Source organism: Electrophorus electricus, unplaced genomic scaffold (assembly GCF_041902795.1).
Source record: "Electrophorus electricus isolate QZ-2024a unplaced genomic scaffold, ASM4190279v1 Scaffold29, whole genome shotgun sequence".
NCBI classification, from domain to species: domain Eukaryota; kingdom Metazoa; phylum Chordata; class Actinopteri; order Gymnotiformes; family Gymnotidae; genus Electrophorus; species Electrophorus electricus.
In genome coordinates, this window is record NW_027658572.1 from 377,166 (window position 1) to 395,345 (window position 18,180).

The 18,180-nt window shown below is 41.1% G+C and overlaps 1 protein-coding gene and 1 long non-coding RNA gene across 2 annotated transcripts; both read right to left on the bottom strand.

Moving 5' to 3' along the window:
* Nucleotides 1–772: 772 nt before the first annotated feature.
* On the bottom strand, nt 773–1,756 carry LOC145655615 (uncharacterized). Its single transcript, XR_014121648.1, has 3 exons — nt 1,698–1,756; nt 1,047–1,150; nt 773–941 (listed from the first exon to the last, which is right to left on the bottom strand). It is a non-coding gene; the product is annotated as an uncharacterized LOC145655615 (long non-coding RNA).
* A 59-nt stretch (nt 1,757–1,815) lies between these two features.
* LOC145655601 (protein NDRG1-like) lies at nt 1,816–3,834 on the bottom strand. Its single transcript, XM_081709093.1, has 6 exons — nt 3,609–3,834; nt 3,377–3,497; nt 2,877–2,939; nt 2,703–2,763; nt 2,263–2,349; nt 1,816–1,845 (listed from the first exon to the last, which is right to left on the bottom strand). Exons 1-6 carry the CDS (start codon nt 3,670–3,672, stop codon nt 1,816–1,818), a joined length of 426 nt encoding a protein of 141 aa, XP_081565219.1. The 5' UTR covers nt 3,673–3,834.
* Between the last annotated feature and the right edge of the window lie 14,346 nt (nt 3,835–18,180).

An 18,180-nucleotide genomic window follows, 5' to 3' on the forward strand; every position in this document is an offset into this window, starting at 1 on the left:
AGAAGGACAAGGTGAAGTAACATAGCTCAAGGTCCCTACTTAACTGCACCATTTAGAAAGCATGCATAACTTAAAGATAGTTGTGAAAGCCTGAAGGTCTACAACAGGCAGTAATGAACTTTTCTAAACTGGATTTATGGGTTTTACATTGCGCAGAGGCTGAACGATTTTTAATTTCGACCTTTTGACAGTGTGTTTACAGTATTTACTTACTGTAGCCCAGTCCTTGAATGAAGTATTTCAAGGCTTCTGCCAGCTTGCCAGGCTATAAGGTAAGAACAGGACACAATAGATTACACAGTGCATCACTCAGTTTGAATGCAAGAGCATTATTTTAATGGGTAACGACAGACCTGATCAAGCTGTGGTAGACCTCCACAGTCAGCCATCTTCATGAGGGACAACATGAAGGACAATGTTATTCACCACAAGTTCATCACAAAGTTCTAGATTTATAAGCCCCCAGTGACATATAATGACTTCTGCATTTATAATGAGAGTCAAATAAAAAAAGCAAAACATAACATTTTAATTATCGCTTTGCTGAGGTTTGAAGGTCACTAACTTTGAGGAGGGTTGTCTTTGAGGGATTCATTTTGGAATTGCAGTCAACCTACGACGGAAAACACAAACATTTGCACGCAGGCTCCCAGGTACATATAGAAGTTTGATTTGAATGCTGGGTTGGATTTTGAATGTTGTTTTTAAACTTCTGCATGTAAAACAAGCTGTACATACCACAGCATCCACCACAGGAGAGTCATCTCCTACCACCAGAAGAGTGTGACACCTACAGCAACAAAACCTTTCAGGCATGTGGTGGCACAGGGGCATTTTACATCAAAAAATAACATGGAATAAGGATAAAAGAGAAACAGTTTCTCACTTACTTTAGAGTCTTTCTACCCAGAGAAGTTCTCTTAATGTTCAGTTTACTTCGGCTGAAAATTGATCAGATCTAATAAGACTGGGAGCTGTTCATATGACAAACAAGTCTAGAAGCAGAGAGCTCAGAAGATTCCATAGAATGCAGATGTCAGTCATACCTGTTGTAGGACTTCATAAAATGCAGAAGGTTGGTCTGGTTAATCCTTTTGCTGATGTTGTGACGGAAGGTCTTTACAAATTCTGCCTTCTTCTTAATCTCCTCCTGCCACGGTGCCATAAAGGAGTCAGTCCAAGACGCAATCAGTCACAAAACATTAAAACTTGATGTGAATATGAATTTAAATGTCTCTTCCTCTATATGCACAGTCTGCACAGGCACTCGAGACAGAAATGTATAATAAAAGGAATATGTAAAAAAAAAACAAAACATTGTTGACCTTTTGATGGACAATAATGTAGGCATCTGGTTCTTTAGTTACGAAAAGGACACAGTCTAAATTCAGGACAGCTCATTTGGAACACTCATCTTTAGTAATAAGGCATTTAACTTTTAAATATTCTAGTTCAGTGTTTAGTGACCCAGTCCACAGTACACATGAAATGGCCCACATGTTTATTCTAACCCAGCCCAGTACAACTGTACCAGGTGTTCATTTTCCTAATGGCTTGGTTTAGGAGCTAGGATGATGTTGTCAGGAGCTGGGATAGAGGGAAAATGTGGGATGTCAGATGTATCACAAGGACTGGGTTGACAAGTACTGCTCAATAATACATACAATATACATTTCATTTTAGGCGTTATTTCGTACCTGACCGAACAGGTGGGAGATGACAACACTGGGGGGACCAAGGGCCCAGCTGGAAATCTGTGGAAAGTGTGGGTTGATCTTTAGTGGCTGGAGTACACATAAGCTTTGATCAAATACATTACTTTATTAAAAGAGGCTTGACACTTTTCTAAGGATCCCAAAAGAATAAAAATATAGGGTCGATTGTCACCATATGATTGGCATGAAAGGTTAACTGGAAACTGCAGAAAACTAAGAGTAATATGCTGAGAACTATTTGTTATCACATTGAAAGTTATATGGATTCAGTGAACAGCCAAGACACAGGGAACAAGACAGTTTAAATACATGAAGTAATAAGAGTTAAACAAGACAGGTGCAAATAATAAGGAGCGGAGAAAATGAAGCTAAGGAACGGAACCACAACAAGGAAGTAAAGCAAAACAAAAGACATGAGACAGGGAAACCATAGACATAGACGCTAGGTGGGACCAGCTAAATGACATAATTGTAGAGATACAGGGATCGTGATGATTAAGCAGGGTGTTAACAGAATGATAATTACTATTGCATTAGACTGTGATACCTTGGATGCTGCCCGGTCTGCCCAGCCCTCTGCCTGAGCATTAATGTTCATCAGGACAAGGCCCTCAACCAAGTCTGGGTACTTCAACTGCAAGACATTTATGCATGAGCAGTCAAAGGGAGATGAACCTTCAGGGCAAAATTACTTACTATATGTCAAACTGTTGTAGTTAAATGAGCAATTAAGAGTCTCCATATTTGGCATTCTTGCACTTTACATTGCACTTAGAAAAAGGTTTGTTTACATGTGCAAGCAGAGGAACAATAGTGAAGTGTCAGTATTCTGGAGAGTTGATGTCTAGCTATCTTGACAGTGTAATGATTAGGATTATGCTGCAAGTATCAACACTTTGTTACAAAGCAAGAATTTCACCAAGGAGTAATCCTTGTTTGATCATTGTGTTAAAATCTATTGGGAAGAAAGACAGTGCTACAACTCACAGCGAACCGTGTGAGGATGTTTGCTCCTGCTCCAACACCCATTCCAATAACACTCTTAATTCTGTGGAGAGAAAAAAATGTACATAACTTTAAACCATTAAAGCGCAAGGTTTCAGATTAGAACAAGGATTGACAGTTTAATCTCAGAGTAAATGGCTAATCTGCTTCACTCACTTAAAATGCTTGAGCACAATTGGGAGGGTCTCGGAGAGCTTGTCCATTGAGGGATATGTGAATCTACAGGAAAAAATTGCCCTGAGTGAGTTATAATTCTAAGGGACGCCACTGATTCTTCAGGATTTGAACCTGCTAAACCTAGCTATGATGTACTGGGAGCCACAGCCATCAATGTAGCATATGAACGCTAAGAAAAAAGTTCATGAAAGAAACCCTGGTGCATGACAAGCCGGTGCCAGCTAGACATGCTGACAGTCAGGGCCTCCAGATGTTAGTTTAGGTGGGCACCAACACCATGGCATAGAGTCGTCCTGTCTGACTGCCAGGAAGGAGTGGTCTGAGGGCAGACGGAGGGCTATGGAGTAGGTTCTGATAAATATACATTCTGGAAAAAATTGTATGGGGTAGCTGAAGGTCACATTTTAGATTAGATTTAACCTTGGAATGTCTTTCAGCCCCTGAAAGAACATTGTGGCATATGGTGCACTCACGCTCACCCTGCAGGGAAGGTGCTGGCACCCTCATGTTGCCCAGGAGCGTTGACCTGACACACGGCAAAGTGTCGCATGATTTCCTGCATGTCCTCATCATAGAAAAGAACGTCGAAGCAAGTTTTGTCTGCAGACATGCATTCCAGGGTCATTACAACACAATAAATGACGCTTATGCTAAGTTTTAGACTTTAGAGCAATCAGCTACGTGCCACAAGCAACAGTATCAGAGTCTTACGGTTCATTCCGATGTCATGGTAGGTGAGGATGACCGGTCGGTTATCCCTGGGGATACCTGCCATGGTGCAGCATACAGTGCCAAAGGGGGTCTCCACATTGTCCTCCTATAAGACCCAGGTGGAGTATAAAGGTCTAGGTCTAGATGTATAAGAAAAACCTCTAAAAAGAGGTCTGATTCCACTGCAGTGGTTTTGTGTGTCAGGACATTACTCTGTCACACTTAGAACTACTTCTGTGGAATGAGCCTCTTATCACGAGGAATGTCAATCATTTATTTATTATTTATCATTAACCAAGTTAATTTGTTTACAAAAGATCATGTTTGACTCAGAAGACACATGACAGTGCTTGAAAACATGCTTTATGGGTAAAAGCTTTAGCCTATTGAAACATCTGTGAAAAGGTAGTGCTACTTACCACAACTTGACCCCAAAATGCCCCCTTAAAATCCTTCAGACAAAACACAGAGAAAAATAGATTTTGGAGTGGTAACATTTCATTCTGGATGTGAAAAGATCCATCCCATAGACTTTATTCTATTAACAGTACTCAATGTCTGAAAATACAGCCTTATCTTACCGGACACAATGGGTCCATACAAAAGGCATCATCAGATGTTACTTCATCATCCTCCAATAGAGGGTTATAGAGGGCCTGGGGGTTAAGAAGCAAAAATTCTCAGTACAAAGTTAGATAAAACTTGGTTGTAAGGTAGTATTAAACAAGTATTCTCTTTTTAAAACATTTGCCCAACCTACCCTTTTTGCCATTATCCCAAAAGTTGACGAGCAAATATTCCTCGCTAAATCGATTCCCTGTCTGAATACCGTCTGCATTGCTGGTGCCACTGTAAGGGTCGTTTCCTTTTGGTCACAGAGATTCAGTACAGACTTATTTGGATATTAGGCTGTGCAGTTCCAATTTAGAATATTTGCAGCTCTCCTGTAATAGTAATATTATGACATCACTAAAATACTTTTGAGCAGTTTAATGACAGATTCCCTAAAATCTATATGACAAGAACACCATGCCACTTTTTAATGCTTGATGAAGTATGTTTTGGATGTTACAGCTGTTTTTCTGACAGACCTTCTCTGTTTGAAATGCATCAAAATGATCCCTAAGAGACTAAAGATTCCACTGTACCTTGTTCTGTAAAATTCAGTAGTAATCCACCACCTATGGTTAGGTTTAATTCACCCTATTGTCTCCCAACCTTTGAACTGCTGAAGTGTGTCAAGTGAAATAACATATAGATGCTTGCGCTCACCTTTAAAATAGATGTAGTGATGTCATAGCCATTGTGACGTCATAGACATTGTGATGTTACTACAGGGTTGCGCTGACATTTTGGTCATTGGGAAAATAAGTCAAAAGTTTAAAAAATATGTGAAATCCCTATTTTTAGTGGCAGCTGAGTACGTAGCTGAAAGATGGGTACAGTTATATAGACATTTATTACAGTTTTCCAATACAACACGAAGTCCCTCCATGCAGGCACTACATGGGTTTTTGATAAAGATCAAGACATTAACTGTAATACAGAGAGAGGTCGGTAGAGTAGGCAAAACTGTCATCAAGTAAAATTACTGTTACTTTAAAATAATAACTACTGAAGTAGAAGTAAAAGTAGTCATTTAAATTATTACTTAAGTAAAAGTAAGAAAGTATCTGTTACAAGAATACTCAAGTAGCAAGTTACTTCACTGGAACTCATTTAATAGCAGTTTAATGCCATTGAACTGTGTCAAATCAATGTGCCCTATTACCATTGAATTTTTACTATTACTATTACAACAGTAATGTAAATAATGTGATACAAATAGTTAATGAAGTACAAATTCATGAAACTCACATGCTACTAGTATGTTAAAAGTTATAAATGTAAATGACAATTAATTATTCATACTGTTGTTGGTGGGGAATTCAGTAGATTGACTGATTTAAACAACTCCCAAAGTATTTGCATAACCTGAAACACACATTATGAAGACTTGCATTAAAATTAAATTTATTTCAAGATTAGACTAGGAATGGAAAGAAGTACAATGTAAGAAAGAATTAAATAGGTCCTCTGAAAAAGCTGAAATTGTCAGTCATGTAAAGCTTTTACAAGATGAAGCATAATGTCATGGAATGTTAGCCTCCCCCGAGTCATGTGGTTTGGCCTGCCACGTTCAGTGGGAGGGCTGTGTTTGTAACCACACCTGCACCTTGTTCGTCTCAATGTATATAAACCCGTGTTAAAGTGTACAGGGTGTTGGTCATTGTCGGTGTAATGTCTGAATGTAACGTGTTTATGTTAGATGTATTCTTGTGTATTATGTTTGTTTAACTTCATTTGTTTCAGGTCCATGTTTATTGTTTCTAATACATGAGTGCCGCTGTCATTTATGTTAATAAATGTTCGTCCCAGTCAGTGGAGTCTGTGCGTCCTGCCCCTCGCCCTACGGCACTCGTGCCGCCACACGTAATCACAGTGCATTATTTCTTTATTATATTAAACTTTTGTACTGGTGTTAAAGCAGTCCAAATATTATACATTGATTCATATACTAAGTACTAAAAGTGTTATACATTGATTGATGTACTATACATATATGAACTGTTTTCTGTATCCTTATGTCTATAAATTAAAAGAATTAAAACATTTAAATGATAAATAAATTACAATAAATGTATAAATGTTCACAAATAAGAAACTACATTGGTCTGCACTTTTCTCCACAGATTCAAGGAACTCATGAAAGTTGGAAGCTATAGAAACACATAATACAGAATTATAGACTGACTGATGTGTGAGCAGAAAGATCACTGTGATGTTCTCATATCTAAAGCACTCAAAGCATTGATGTTATGTAAATGAACTGTGATCTGATTGGTTTAAGGAAATAGATTCACCTACTTTGAAGTTCAAGTTTTTATCAAAAGGTTAGAACTGGTTGACTATACTTTGTCTGTTCTGCAACAGGAAATTTAAACATTTATATCCGAAGTATTACGCGATAGAAATCAGTTCAAGACTACCCGTTATTGACCGCTAGATGGGGGAAGATACGAAGAAATAAATGAGTCCAGATCCTCCTGCCCGACTTTATGGTGAGACTCTGCTTTTACGTCATTAAAACGCTAAAGAAAAAAGGCCGCCATATTTGTAGTTCCAAAACGTGAAAAGGTGTCATTTTGTATGCCAAAGAATGAATAAACACCATGCCATGCCTTGAAGACGACGAAATTGCAATCAATTTAGCTAGCCATAAGAATAAGAATAGCTGTTTGATTTACATAATCACAAATATATTGCATGTACATACATCTACATTTCAGTCGATCAAAATGTTTCACGTACTTATAACCGCAACTTTATGTTACAGCGGTCATATCAGATATTTACCAATATAAAACGCAACAGGTGTCGTGTTCTGTAATAGAACATTTTAACATTTATATCCATATTACACTGCATAAATCAATTCAAGACTGTAGAGTCGTCGTACCAAATGACGTAAACTCAATATAAACCGCTGACTTAATTTAATGAACAGTATTAAGATAATGAGTGAGTACAGCGAGTCTTGTCTTACTGATGCCTGTTCTAACTGAACATAGGCAGACTCCTGCATGCTGACTGGTCTAGTCACCAAACACCTGCAGCTATGGCAGCTCGTAGCAGGCAAACAGAACAGTCATTTATTCAAATGATCTACACTGACAACAGTTCTGGAATGTTACCCCTGCCATAGAATTAAAAAGATTCAAGTTCAGCAAATGTTAGCGCATTTGACAATGGGACAGAGACAGAGCAGGACGAAAATCCACCCTCTGCCGACTGAACAAGAGCAGCGGAGGATGAGCAATGACTGGCCCATTAGACCAATCTTGAAGCGGATAGATTTCTGGGCAGAACGTGACCAAAGCTGGAGGTTGCCTGCTCGAAGATCAGGCACTAGCAGGCAAACCGAGCATTGCACAGGCCATATTTGAAATTCCCACAATGCTTTTCTCACTGGGCGTATGTCGGGGCAATAACGTTGTCAGTTGGTCCTACCAGACAATTATCAGCATGACGAGAGCCTTTCATATCAATAAATTCTGACAACACTTTGAAAGTGATAAGCAGTGGTTAGCTCGAAAGTTATTCATAAACAAGCACGTTGAAAATTACAAAGCAAGAGACTTAGATCAGCTGTTGTCTCTATCGATGGTCTGAGTGAACCATGTGTTCTTAGCATGCAGGTATGGTCTAACGCCTTATGTGCTGAGTTGCTGTTTCCATATTTTAAAAATAGAACATTGTTAAACGGCATCTGTAATAGTTAAGGAAAGTGTGTTATAATTATAAAGTGTTACAGTAAGTGTTTTGGCCCCTGACTGCCATTAGGACAAGCCAAGACAACCGCTCACTACGTTAGCTTATCTACTTGTTAAATCAGCCTGAAATTAAGATACAGATAAAAGTGTTGATTTTTATACTAAGATTTTAACAACTTGAGCCAAAGTATTCAGAATGTAAATGTTTGGTCTAGCAGGTATGGCCCACAACTGATGCAGAGAGTGCATGACATGGCAGAGGGGATTCATGTTGGCAAAATGCCCTCCTACGAATTAGTCCCAAATACTGAAGCAAAAAAGAGGCTGAATTCATCTGATGGAAGTAAGTCTAAAAGGGCTTCTTGATGATGTTACCCTGGTGACTTGCATTCTTTCCAGATGCTCAACAACCACTAAAAGTAGTGCATTGCTAAAAACTACTACTTGTGCTGGAGGTGTTGAAAATATGGTTTCCTTGTCATTGTCAGTTTGATTTTATAAGGTTCTACGTGGGCATCGATAGGAGCTGAAACTGTGCATGTGTTGCCCCTCTGAGGAGATGAGCCAATGAGGAAGATGCCCGTGTTGAAATTTGGCTCTAGACCACGCTTTGAGCTGGTGCACTTTGTCAGCGGTTGAAGTTGCAGCAGCATTGGCGGAGTGGGACGCAATGGGGAGAAGGAGAACGAGAAGGATCTCAGGAGTGAGAAGCTGAACAGCGGCAAGCAGCGGGAGGCTGGAGACAAAGCCTCTCCTCTCCCTTCTCTGACACAAACACAGTCACGTGTTATATACTCACATAATCCAAAATCCAGCATTTTATTTGCTGTTAGCTGGCAAAGAGTAATCAGTATAGTCAGATTCCTTTAATGTAAACACTTGGGAAAATTCCTGCCATGATATCACTTTGGACACAGGGAAAATCTGATAGTAAATATTCTGGCAGGGACAGGCCATGACGACTAAGGAAAGTTTATAATGAAGGTTAATTACACCATTCCATAAAATATAGATTCAGTTAAAATGATCAAACTTTTAAGTCATTCACTTTTATTTTTATGTAGTTAACCCTTTCTTACCGACTTAGTACAATGACAGGAGTTCATCAGAAACACTCTCAGTGGCATTTCTGCTTGAATTGGCTTGACTTAGAAATGGTTGGCTAGAAAATTCCTGCCATGAGATCACTTTGGACACAGGGAAGATATGATAGTAAATATTATGACAGGGTGAGGTCATGACTGCTTAGAAAAGTTTATAATGAAGGTCATGAAAGGTCAGTTTTGACTAATTGCAAAAAACGCCATGTAAACATTAGAATGGGAAAGTCAAGTGGTCTGAGCGAAGCGAACTGCGAACGAGGCATGGACCAGACTAACCAGGACCAATATTTTGAAAGGGATCAAAGGAGGATGACATCAAGAATAATTCTGATGATCAAGTGGTGCACGGTCAAGCAAATTGCAGCCAGATACAATGCTGTTGCTCCAACTAACATGTCTGAATGCACAGGTCATCACCTTAGCACATTTGGATGACCTGTTCAGATGATCTGTTCGAGTGTCATTGCTGTCTGAGGCAAACAGAACGGCAAGACTCCAGTGGGCAGAAGAGCAGAAAACTAAACAGTGGAACATCATCTTGTCAGATGTATCCAAAATTCTGTTGCACTATGATGATGGGAGGGTAAGAATTTGGCATAAGCAGCATGAATTAAAGAGTCCTTCCTGTCAGGTGTCAACAGTTCAAGCTGGTAGAGGTGGCATAAAGGTGTGAGGAATGTTTTCTTGGCACACCATGGGTCCTCTGAAATCAGTAGATGTTTGAACAGAAGGGCTTACCTATGTATTGCGACTGAGTGCATCCCTTCATGCAGCTGCTTAAACTATGGCAGAAGGACACTTTCAACAAGACAAGAAACCCTGCCACAAGGGTTGTATAATCACGGATTTGTTCCAGTATCAAGACAGCAAATTTTCAATGTTTTCCTGGCCTTCACAGTCCCCAGATCTTAATCCTATAGAACATCCCTGGGTAAAGGTATAACAGGCAGTGTAGAACATGTCAGTCCCTCTATGTAATTTGAGAGAAAATATCCTATGAAGATTGGACCAAGATTCCTGCAGAGTATTTTCAGCATATAGTGGAAACTATGCCAGAAAGAATTGCTGCAGTTCTGGAGGCCAAAGAAGGTCCAACATGCTATTAAATGGGTGTACTTAAGCCAGATACACTGTGTCCTATAATAGGATGTTGCTGGAATGTATGTGGATGTTGTTGGAATGGCCGCAGAGTTGCAGCAGCAGTACAGGTAGTCTGTGATCCTTTCCCCGATCCGAGTGAGTTTGCCCTATTACACGGTGTCGAGTTATGATGTGAATGTTTAATTACACAGGATGGATTGTGGGCGACGGAACCGAACAGCCTTCAGGATTCAAATAGAGAAAGGTGAAACTTCTCCAGCCTTTGAGTTAATCACAGGACTATTGCATAGCAATTAGGGATAACAGAACAGCTTTCGGGGGTTTGGGTGGGGTGCCTTATCCGCCCCTTTAACAGAGTAGTCACAGTTCAAATTTCCCTTCTTCCATTGTTTACAAGGCATTATACATGTGGTTTATTTATAGTGCACAGAGTAATATGCAGCGAGTCTGGTCTGTCTGCTTTGGAAGAGAAACATTTGGCCAAAAGAGCAAGACACAGCCAGGAGGATGATTGGTAAGAGCACATCATAATATGCACCTTAAAGCTGTGCTCTACAGCTAGGTCCTGTTCCATGACTGCATATATAAATTTACTACTGACATTGCCATTTATATCTGGCCATTTACAGTGCACTCTTGCTCAATGCAGCACTTGAAGCTGATTTTCCATTGTGTAGTTATTATGTTCAAGAGATGTTTGACCCGGTCAGGTTGACACACTTTAGTGAGGGCAGAAGTATCCTAGAGGACACTACAGACAATGACGAAGACATCTCAGAGCGCGAGGTGAGAGGTTGAGTTTTTTGTTACTCTTTCTACGACATACTTTTCATGCCAGGTACTATTGTCCAGTTCAGCCAAATTTAATTTACTGCCTTGTATTATCATATATAAATTGCTGAACATCTTATCACTCAGTTTCAAACATCCCCTCAGCTGTTTTAAGCCATTTCGGTTATTCAGAAGTACTGCTAAATGGATGTGGTGGGAAAATGAGAGCACATCAAACACAGACAGCTTTATGCATTGAGTAGTAAAGAGTAAAAGTTTATTGAGTTCTGTCCCCTGTATAACAGAGTAAGAGGACTGACCCGCAGTACGGTCCCCCTCCCCTTATACACAGAACAGAAGAAAGAGAAAAAAAGAAAAACGACTCCTACAGAGTATCTGCTAATTCATGTTTTGGTTAGCCTGAGCGCTGAAGGCTTCTTCTATCTCTATGGTTAGAACGGTATGTGAGCAGCTGGAGTCCCTGACTCACACGCTTATCTGCAGACTGTTATGCTGTGACTATAGAAACATAAAGCAAAGTAAAATAAAGCAAAGTAAATTTCCACAAAATGAAGCAAAGTAAATTTCCACAACATTTCCCCCTTTTATTCTATATCACACATTATCACACATTTATTCAGCAAATAGCACTACGATGTCTTCATGTGGATCACCGGCACCGCCCATCTTGGGGAGCGGAATGTCTTCACAGAGCTGGGGTTGGTCATTGGCATGACCGCTGAGCGCTGGCATGGTGAACACACTAGAAAGACGTCTGACACGCAATGACAAAAAAGGAGGTAAACACAGAAGAAGAAGAAGAATGGGTAGCAGAATGGGCAACGCTACAGCTGCTAGGTTCGCTGCCCAACTGCCCAACCAGGCCGTCAGCCAGTCCCAGAATCCACCTGGAACTGTAGGCTGCGGAGTGAAGGCAGATAACACATGATTCATATAATCAGCAATATTAGCGCTGAGATCTGGAATGTAAAAACAGCAGGAAGTGTTAATCATTTTGCACACTCCTCCTTCCTTCATGGTTAGGAGATCTAATACCAATCTATGTTGAAGCACTGCTGCCCTTATCACTTGTTGTTCTATCTTTAAGGCACCTATTGCTGCTAAGGTGTCATTAACTACTTGCAGTAACTGATAAGCTAAGCCATTGATCTTTTGCAGGGCTGCTACTGTGCCACCGCCCAGGAAAAGGGACCAACCAATGGTTTCACCCGGAGTGGTCCATGGGTCCCTCAGAATTCTACCACAATAGTCTGTGCTGGTTATGTCTCTCCTCACCCTGTGCTGCTTGGCATGGGGAAGTGTATACACCTGTGTCCTTGGGCGCACTACAGCTGGATAACAACAACCAATCCGGTTCTGTGGCAATTCACCATAGGCCACCGAACCACAGACCCACATTACATTCCAATACCCCTGCAGGGTTGTCATGGAACAATTCCAGAGGGAACTGCTATTGGAGTCACTGCAAGTGCCGTTGCTGTGCACCTGCACATAGTCGACGCATCTGGACCAGGCTTCCGGCACCTGCTGCTTCATCTGCTATACAAATATCTCACCCTTACTAGCTGCCACATGCAGCATCATTTTCGGTGGTGCAGGGTTAGTGGGACTGGGACAGTTTGAGGTCTGGTTAATAACCTGGCACATAGAGATTGTCATATTCACTTCTCCTACGTCTGCGTTTTTCAGAGGGATTACAGTCCATGGAACACTGGCATGCTGGCACACCAGGCACTCTTGCTCGATATGTTGGGCATGCACAATGACTGACATACACGCTGTATTTTGCTGGCATTTAGCTGCTAATCGTTCTGCCTCAGTGGCGTTGGGACCCTGAAATGGTAACAAGTCTTCTGATAAGTGGTGGGATTCTTCATCCATGTTAATATGCAGTCTATGTTCTGACTGTGTTAGCTGTGTCTGATTTTCTCTATGTGGCAGTGCTACATGTGTCAGTGGCACACAAATGTCAGCCCCCACCCTTTCTATACAGCACAGATAGCTACCATTGGGATTGTTCCAGTTTCCTCGTAACTTTACCTGAATGGCATTTCCATCCCCGGGCGCACTGGCAATAGTAAGATTGACTGTTTAACTTCACTATCAGTTCTGATGTCCCATACATATTTTCTGTTTGCAGAATAATCATAAGAACCAGACGGAACCCTAATGATTTGACTCTGCTTTGTGGTGTTTTCTCTTAGGTGACCTGTAATTGTCTGCTGCACTGGCTTATTGAAGGCTTGATACCATGGGATTTGTTCCTTGTTAGAGGTGCTAAAATAGCCGTTGTTTAACCTGGTCCAATAAGCGGAGGAGGAGGTATCCCAGGTTATACGTTCGGATGTACTCAAGTGGACACTATGCCAGACCCCAAGTATCACAAGCACCAACACACCCATCTTATGGGTTTCTTGACGGTTCCGAGTGTCGAAAGGGTAGGCCTTGCCTTTAACACCCTACTCAACACAGTTCCAACTCAACCAGTACTTTAATATGCTGTCCACGATTCCCCCTTTGCTCACATGGCTACGCCCATGAGCAATTCTGATTAGGCCCTGCACGTATGATTTGGGTAGGCAAGGTTTGCCCGTAGGTGTGTGTGTCCAAGCACCATTGTACACTGTGCAGTCTAGTTATCTCCACCTGGTGCGCTCGGTGGCGGTAGCCCCTGACTGAATCTCCCGTAATGTGGCCTGCGGGGTAGCAGCGGTTTCCTGTATTGCTTGCACAGCGGTTTTAGTTGCAGCTGCCTTTGCTACTCTATCTGCAAAATTATTCCCCTTGCTGATTTGGTCTTCTGTACTCTTGTGAGCTGCACACTTAACAACTGCAATTGTCTTTGGCAGCAAAATGGCATCTAGCAAGATGGCGATGTCTAATATATTTCCCCGAGCTTGTCAGGAATTGCCTATGTTTCCATATGGCTCCAAAATCATTAACAGTTTTGTCTGCAGCTAGTTTGCATGCTTCCGTCAGTGCTATTAGTTCAGCAGCCTGCGCTGAATAGGAGGATGGTAATACTTCTGTTTTAAGTATTTCATGATCTGTTACTACCGCGTATGCTTCCCTATTGACCCCTGTGTCGTCCCTGCTGGCTGACCCATCCACATAGAGGCATAGGTCTGGGTTACTTATGGCTTCTTCAAAGAGATCAACCCGCGGTATATATACTTCAGCTAAGATTGCTGTGCAGTCTTGTGGATCTCCATCCTCCTCCGTAGGAAGGAGTGTAGCTGGGTTCAGTGTTATACACCTTTTGACAGTTATATTAGGCATATCTAAGAGGGTGGTGTGGTATCTCAGCTACCACTGGGCTGAGAAGTGTGACAATCTTTAGTCCTGCAGTATTTGGTGTACTGCGTGTGGGACTAAAAGAGTAAGATGGGAGTATGCCACTATGGTTTAGGTAGCGAAATTATGGCTTGTGGTCGGTTTTGAGACAGCTTGTGTGTATTTCCCTTAATGATATGCCCCAAGAACGTCACTTCCTCCTTAAAATTCTGTAATTTTGCTCTACTAGGTCAGTTACATGTATGTTACATCTGAAATATTTCCATGAGCTTTTACGCAACATACTAAACAAAGGTTAGGAACAGGCTAAATCAAATCAGGCTAACTCTCAGCAGGTCAAAAGTACTTCAGACTGCAAACTATGATCTTGTATTTTATCAAATTTTATCATAATTGTAACGCAGGGAGGATTGGCAGGATACAAAAGAGGAGCCATGATGCATACAACGATGTTTATTTAGAGACATGGAAGACAACGTAGCAATAAGGCTATCGTGGGATCAAACACTGACAACGTTAACGTTTACACAAAGGACTTATATACGCAAACAATAACAACATAACGAAGGGCAGGCGTGAAACACAAGGGAGCGTGGCCACACGGATGAACACACACACACACAAGCAAACGCACACGGGGAGACGTTTGGGGGGAGGGGCCGTACCGTGACAAGAATATGTTCACACATGCTCTCTCTCTCTCTCTCTCTCTCTCTCTCTCTCTCTCTCTCTCTCTCTCTCTCTCTCTCTCTCTCTCTCTCTCTCTCCCCATCCTTTCAGCCTTTGGGTTTCAATAATACCCCCAGGGCAGACAGAGCCACTATTCAAGCAATGTAATATTCTGCTCTGGCTCCTCCTACCTCTGCAATGACATCCTCAGCTTTTATTTCAGTGGGTGTTGCATAGCCACTCATAAATATAAGTATGCCCCTGCCTGAGCTCCTGAAATTACTACAGCCTATTAAAAAAAAAACCTAATGAGTAAGCTTTTACGTAACATACTAAACAAAGGTTAAGAACAAGCTAAATCAAATCAGGCTAACTCTCAGCAGGTCAGAAGTGCTTCAGACTGCAAACCATGACCTAGTATTTTGTCAAACATGTTTGTTATTACATTATCAGTGACTTAGCCTTGTTAAAGTAGATGAGGGCTTGTGGTCGTGAGAGAGTGACAATAAGCAGCAGCATAACCTTGTAGAGCAGCACCTGCTCCGAGTTACGCATACGCACCAACGGGTCCGTGCATCTCTGACTACAGGTGAACAAACCGGTACAGTGCGCTGGCGTAAGTGCCATTAACCACTCTAAACTGGAGTTTTCAGTGTATATACGTGGAGGAAGGACAAGTAGTTAAAGAGCATTTCGTCTCCACATGTGTTGTGGTTGCTGGCGGTACTGGTCAGCGCAGGGCGCGTGTGTCAAAGCTGGACATACTCCTGTCCATTGATCTGGCAATGCAAAACAGAGAGACTGAGCTGCAACAGAGTTCCAGAGTTTTAACAAGAATTTTTGACTTATTGACAACTCGCATATAAGAACAAAGTGAAAGATTTAAGATCATGCTTTTATGTTTCCAGAAGATTAACTCACCTGCCTTTCAGAGACGTGCAGAGCGGAACTTTCAAAAAGCTTATCAACGTGACGAGAATGCGAGGTTTAGGTTCATCTATAGTGTTACAGTAACAATGTGAAATATGGATATTGAGGTCAGCATCACTTAAGAGTGTATGTGTGAAACATCCTTGTCACCATAAATGTTGTGTTGTTACAAAATTAAGCAGTCCATCCAGTTTCATTTACCTGATTTATTAGCAGCCTGTGCCCACGGTCTGACTCAAGTATTTTTATTTTAATTTCCTCCATGTTGTTTATAATAGGCCTACAGTAAGAAATCCTTTTAAAGGTGATCGCCATTTCTCCCATTGTATACTGTTGAAGCATACGAGTTTTTATTCACTGAGAGATATGTCATTTATGGGGATTAGGTACAGCGCGTTTTATTCAGGACATTCACGACGATATATGGGCTAAATGGGATTGTAAAATAACTAGCTAGCTAGCCATGTATTTAAACAGAACCTGAATTGTGTTACATGGGGATTTTTATCCCATGTTTTTAAGGCTGCGTTATGTACAGCCTAGCATAAATAAATATGCAAGAATGCAGAGCACAAATAGTCCATAGTTTATTTTCCCTTCTATATAAGCCCGCAGGTTCATAGGTGACTAGCTTTTATAATTTCATTTGTAATTTGAGCATAATGGTGGAAACTTCAAAGAACAATATGGAAAAAAAGGAGGGTTGTTTACATAATTGCCCTTGAAAAAGTTTATAAGAATTAAACTCTTGTGTACCCCTCCGACATTCTCCGGAGGGTCCCTCAAAAGCATGTTTATATTTAAGTTGCAATAAAGGACGGGACCAGAAATTCTCTTCAACTAATTCTGATATCAAGTGGAAACAAGTTGTCAGGTTCTGGTCCGCACCGAACCAGGAACGCAGACACAGACACGTACACACATATCCGCACAAATCACCCACGACGACCACTGCTCGGTTCACAATCACACACTTATCAACCATCACGATCACCTGCTTCTAATTAACTCTCTCCCTATTTAAACCCCTCATGTACCATCCTCCAGTGTTTCCCATTTAGCATACTGTGGACTAAAGCTGAGCCTGTCTTCATGAGCTTCCACACAGCTGTTTTTAAAACTTTTTGGCAGTGCTTTGTGTGACTAATATCCTGCCTTTTTATCCCTCACTCATGTCTTGCTCAGGTGTCAATATGTCACATAACTAAATTAGTGTTCTATTATTTTCTTAGTTTGTACAAGAAGTACAAATATGTAGCTATCTAACATTTATAATGTGTATTGTTTCTTATTTTGTTAACATTAAAATGTAAAACCAAGTGAAAACATTTAAATGTAAAAACAGGTTTGACACTGCTTTGGATCTAGTGAAAATACTAGAAGCTGTCAACACCATGACCTGAGCAGTCTGCATTTAACACAGAGAGAGCCAGAGACGATGTATGACAACAACCAAAGGTATTCAGATCTTAAGGGAATCCTTTTACTTAGTCTTCAATTATGCACTCCATAGATGTCATGAGGGACAGCCTCACAAGAAAGGAGGCCTGGTGCATGGCATGCAGTGGTGCCTATCATGCGAACACAGAGAGAGACAGAGACAAGGTAGCAGACAACAACCAATGGTGTTCAACTGCTGTCAGGTCTTTCTCAGTAAACTTCAGAGAATGAAGTACAGGGCAAGCACTTGAACATGCACATGTTCTTCCCTGGATACAGACACTTTGCCTCAAAGACAGTTGCCTCACAGGTTTGTTCCAAAATGACTTCCCTTGTCACTTATTCCCTTATGCAACAGGAATCGAAAAGAAAGGTGTGAGCAAGTACACCCTCCACTGACAAGCTCCTGTTGTTTAAGTGTAAATGGATTTTGTGACTTGAACAAGTCTGCTCCTTCTCTCATCCAATATAGAAATTGCTCACCGAACTACAATGAGTGAACAAGGTCTAATGAACTTGCTGTGAGAATGATCTCAGTAATTAACTCAAAAAGGATAGGCTCAGAAGTGATGATTTTTTTTTAAAGTAGGAAGGATTTTGATATTTCAAGCTTGCCAGCAGAACTAGCTAGCCTAACCTGGGATGACAGCCAATGCACAGCATCACAGCTGGGGGAAACGGATGTGAAATGTCAGTTTAATCGGCAAGGCTCAAGGCAACAGGGTCCTGTCCCTTGACTTAGGTTGATCTAGAGGTATTTCAAGAAACTTCTCAAGCGCACTTTAGTGGCAAAGAACAATATTTTCACTTGAACAGGGACCACAGATTAAAAGTCTGATGCTGTACTGACTGAGCTATTCAGGAGAGAAGCAATATCAGAAACATTACAAGTGCAATGTACATGTATGCAAAGAAAATTGAGTTCATGTG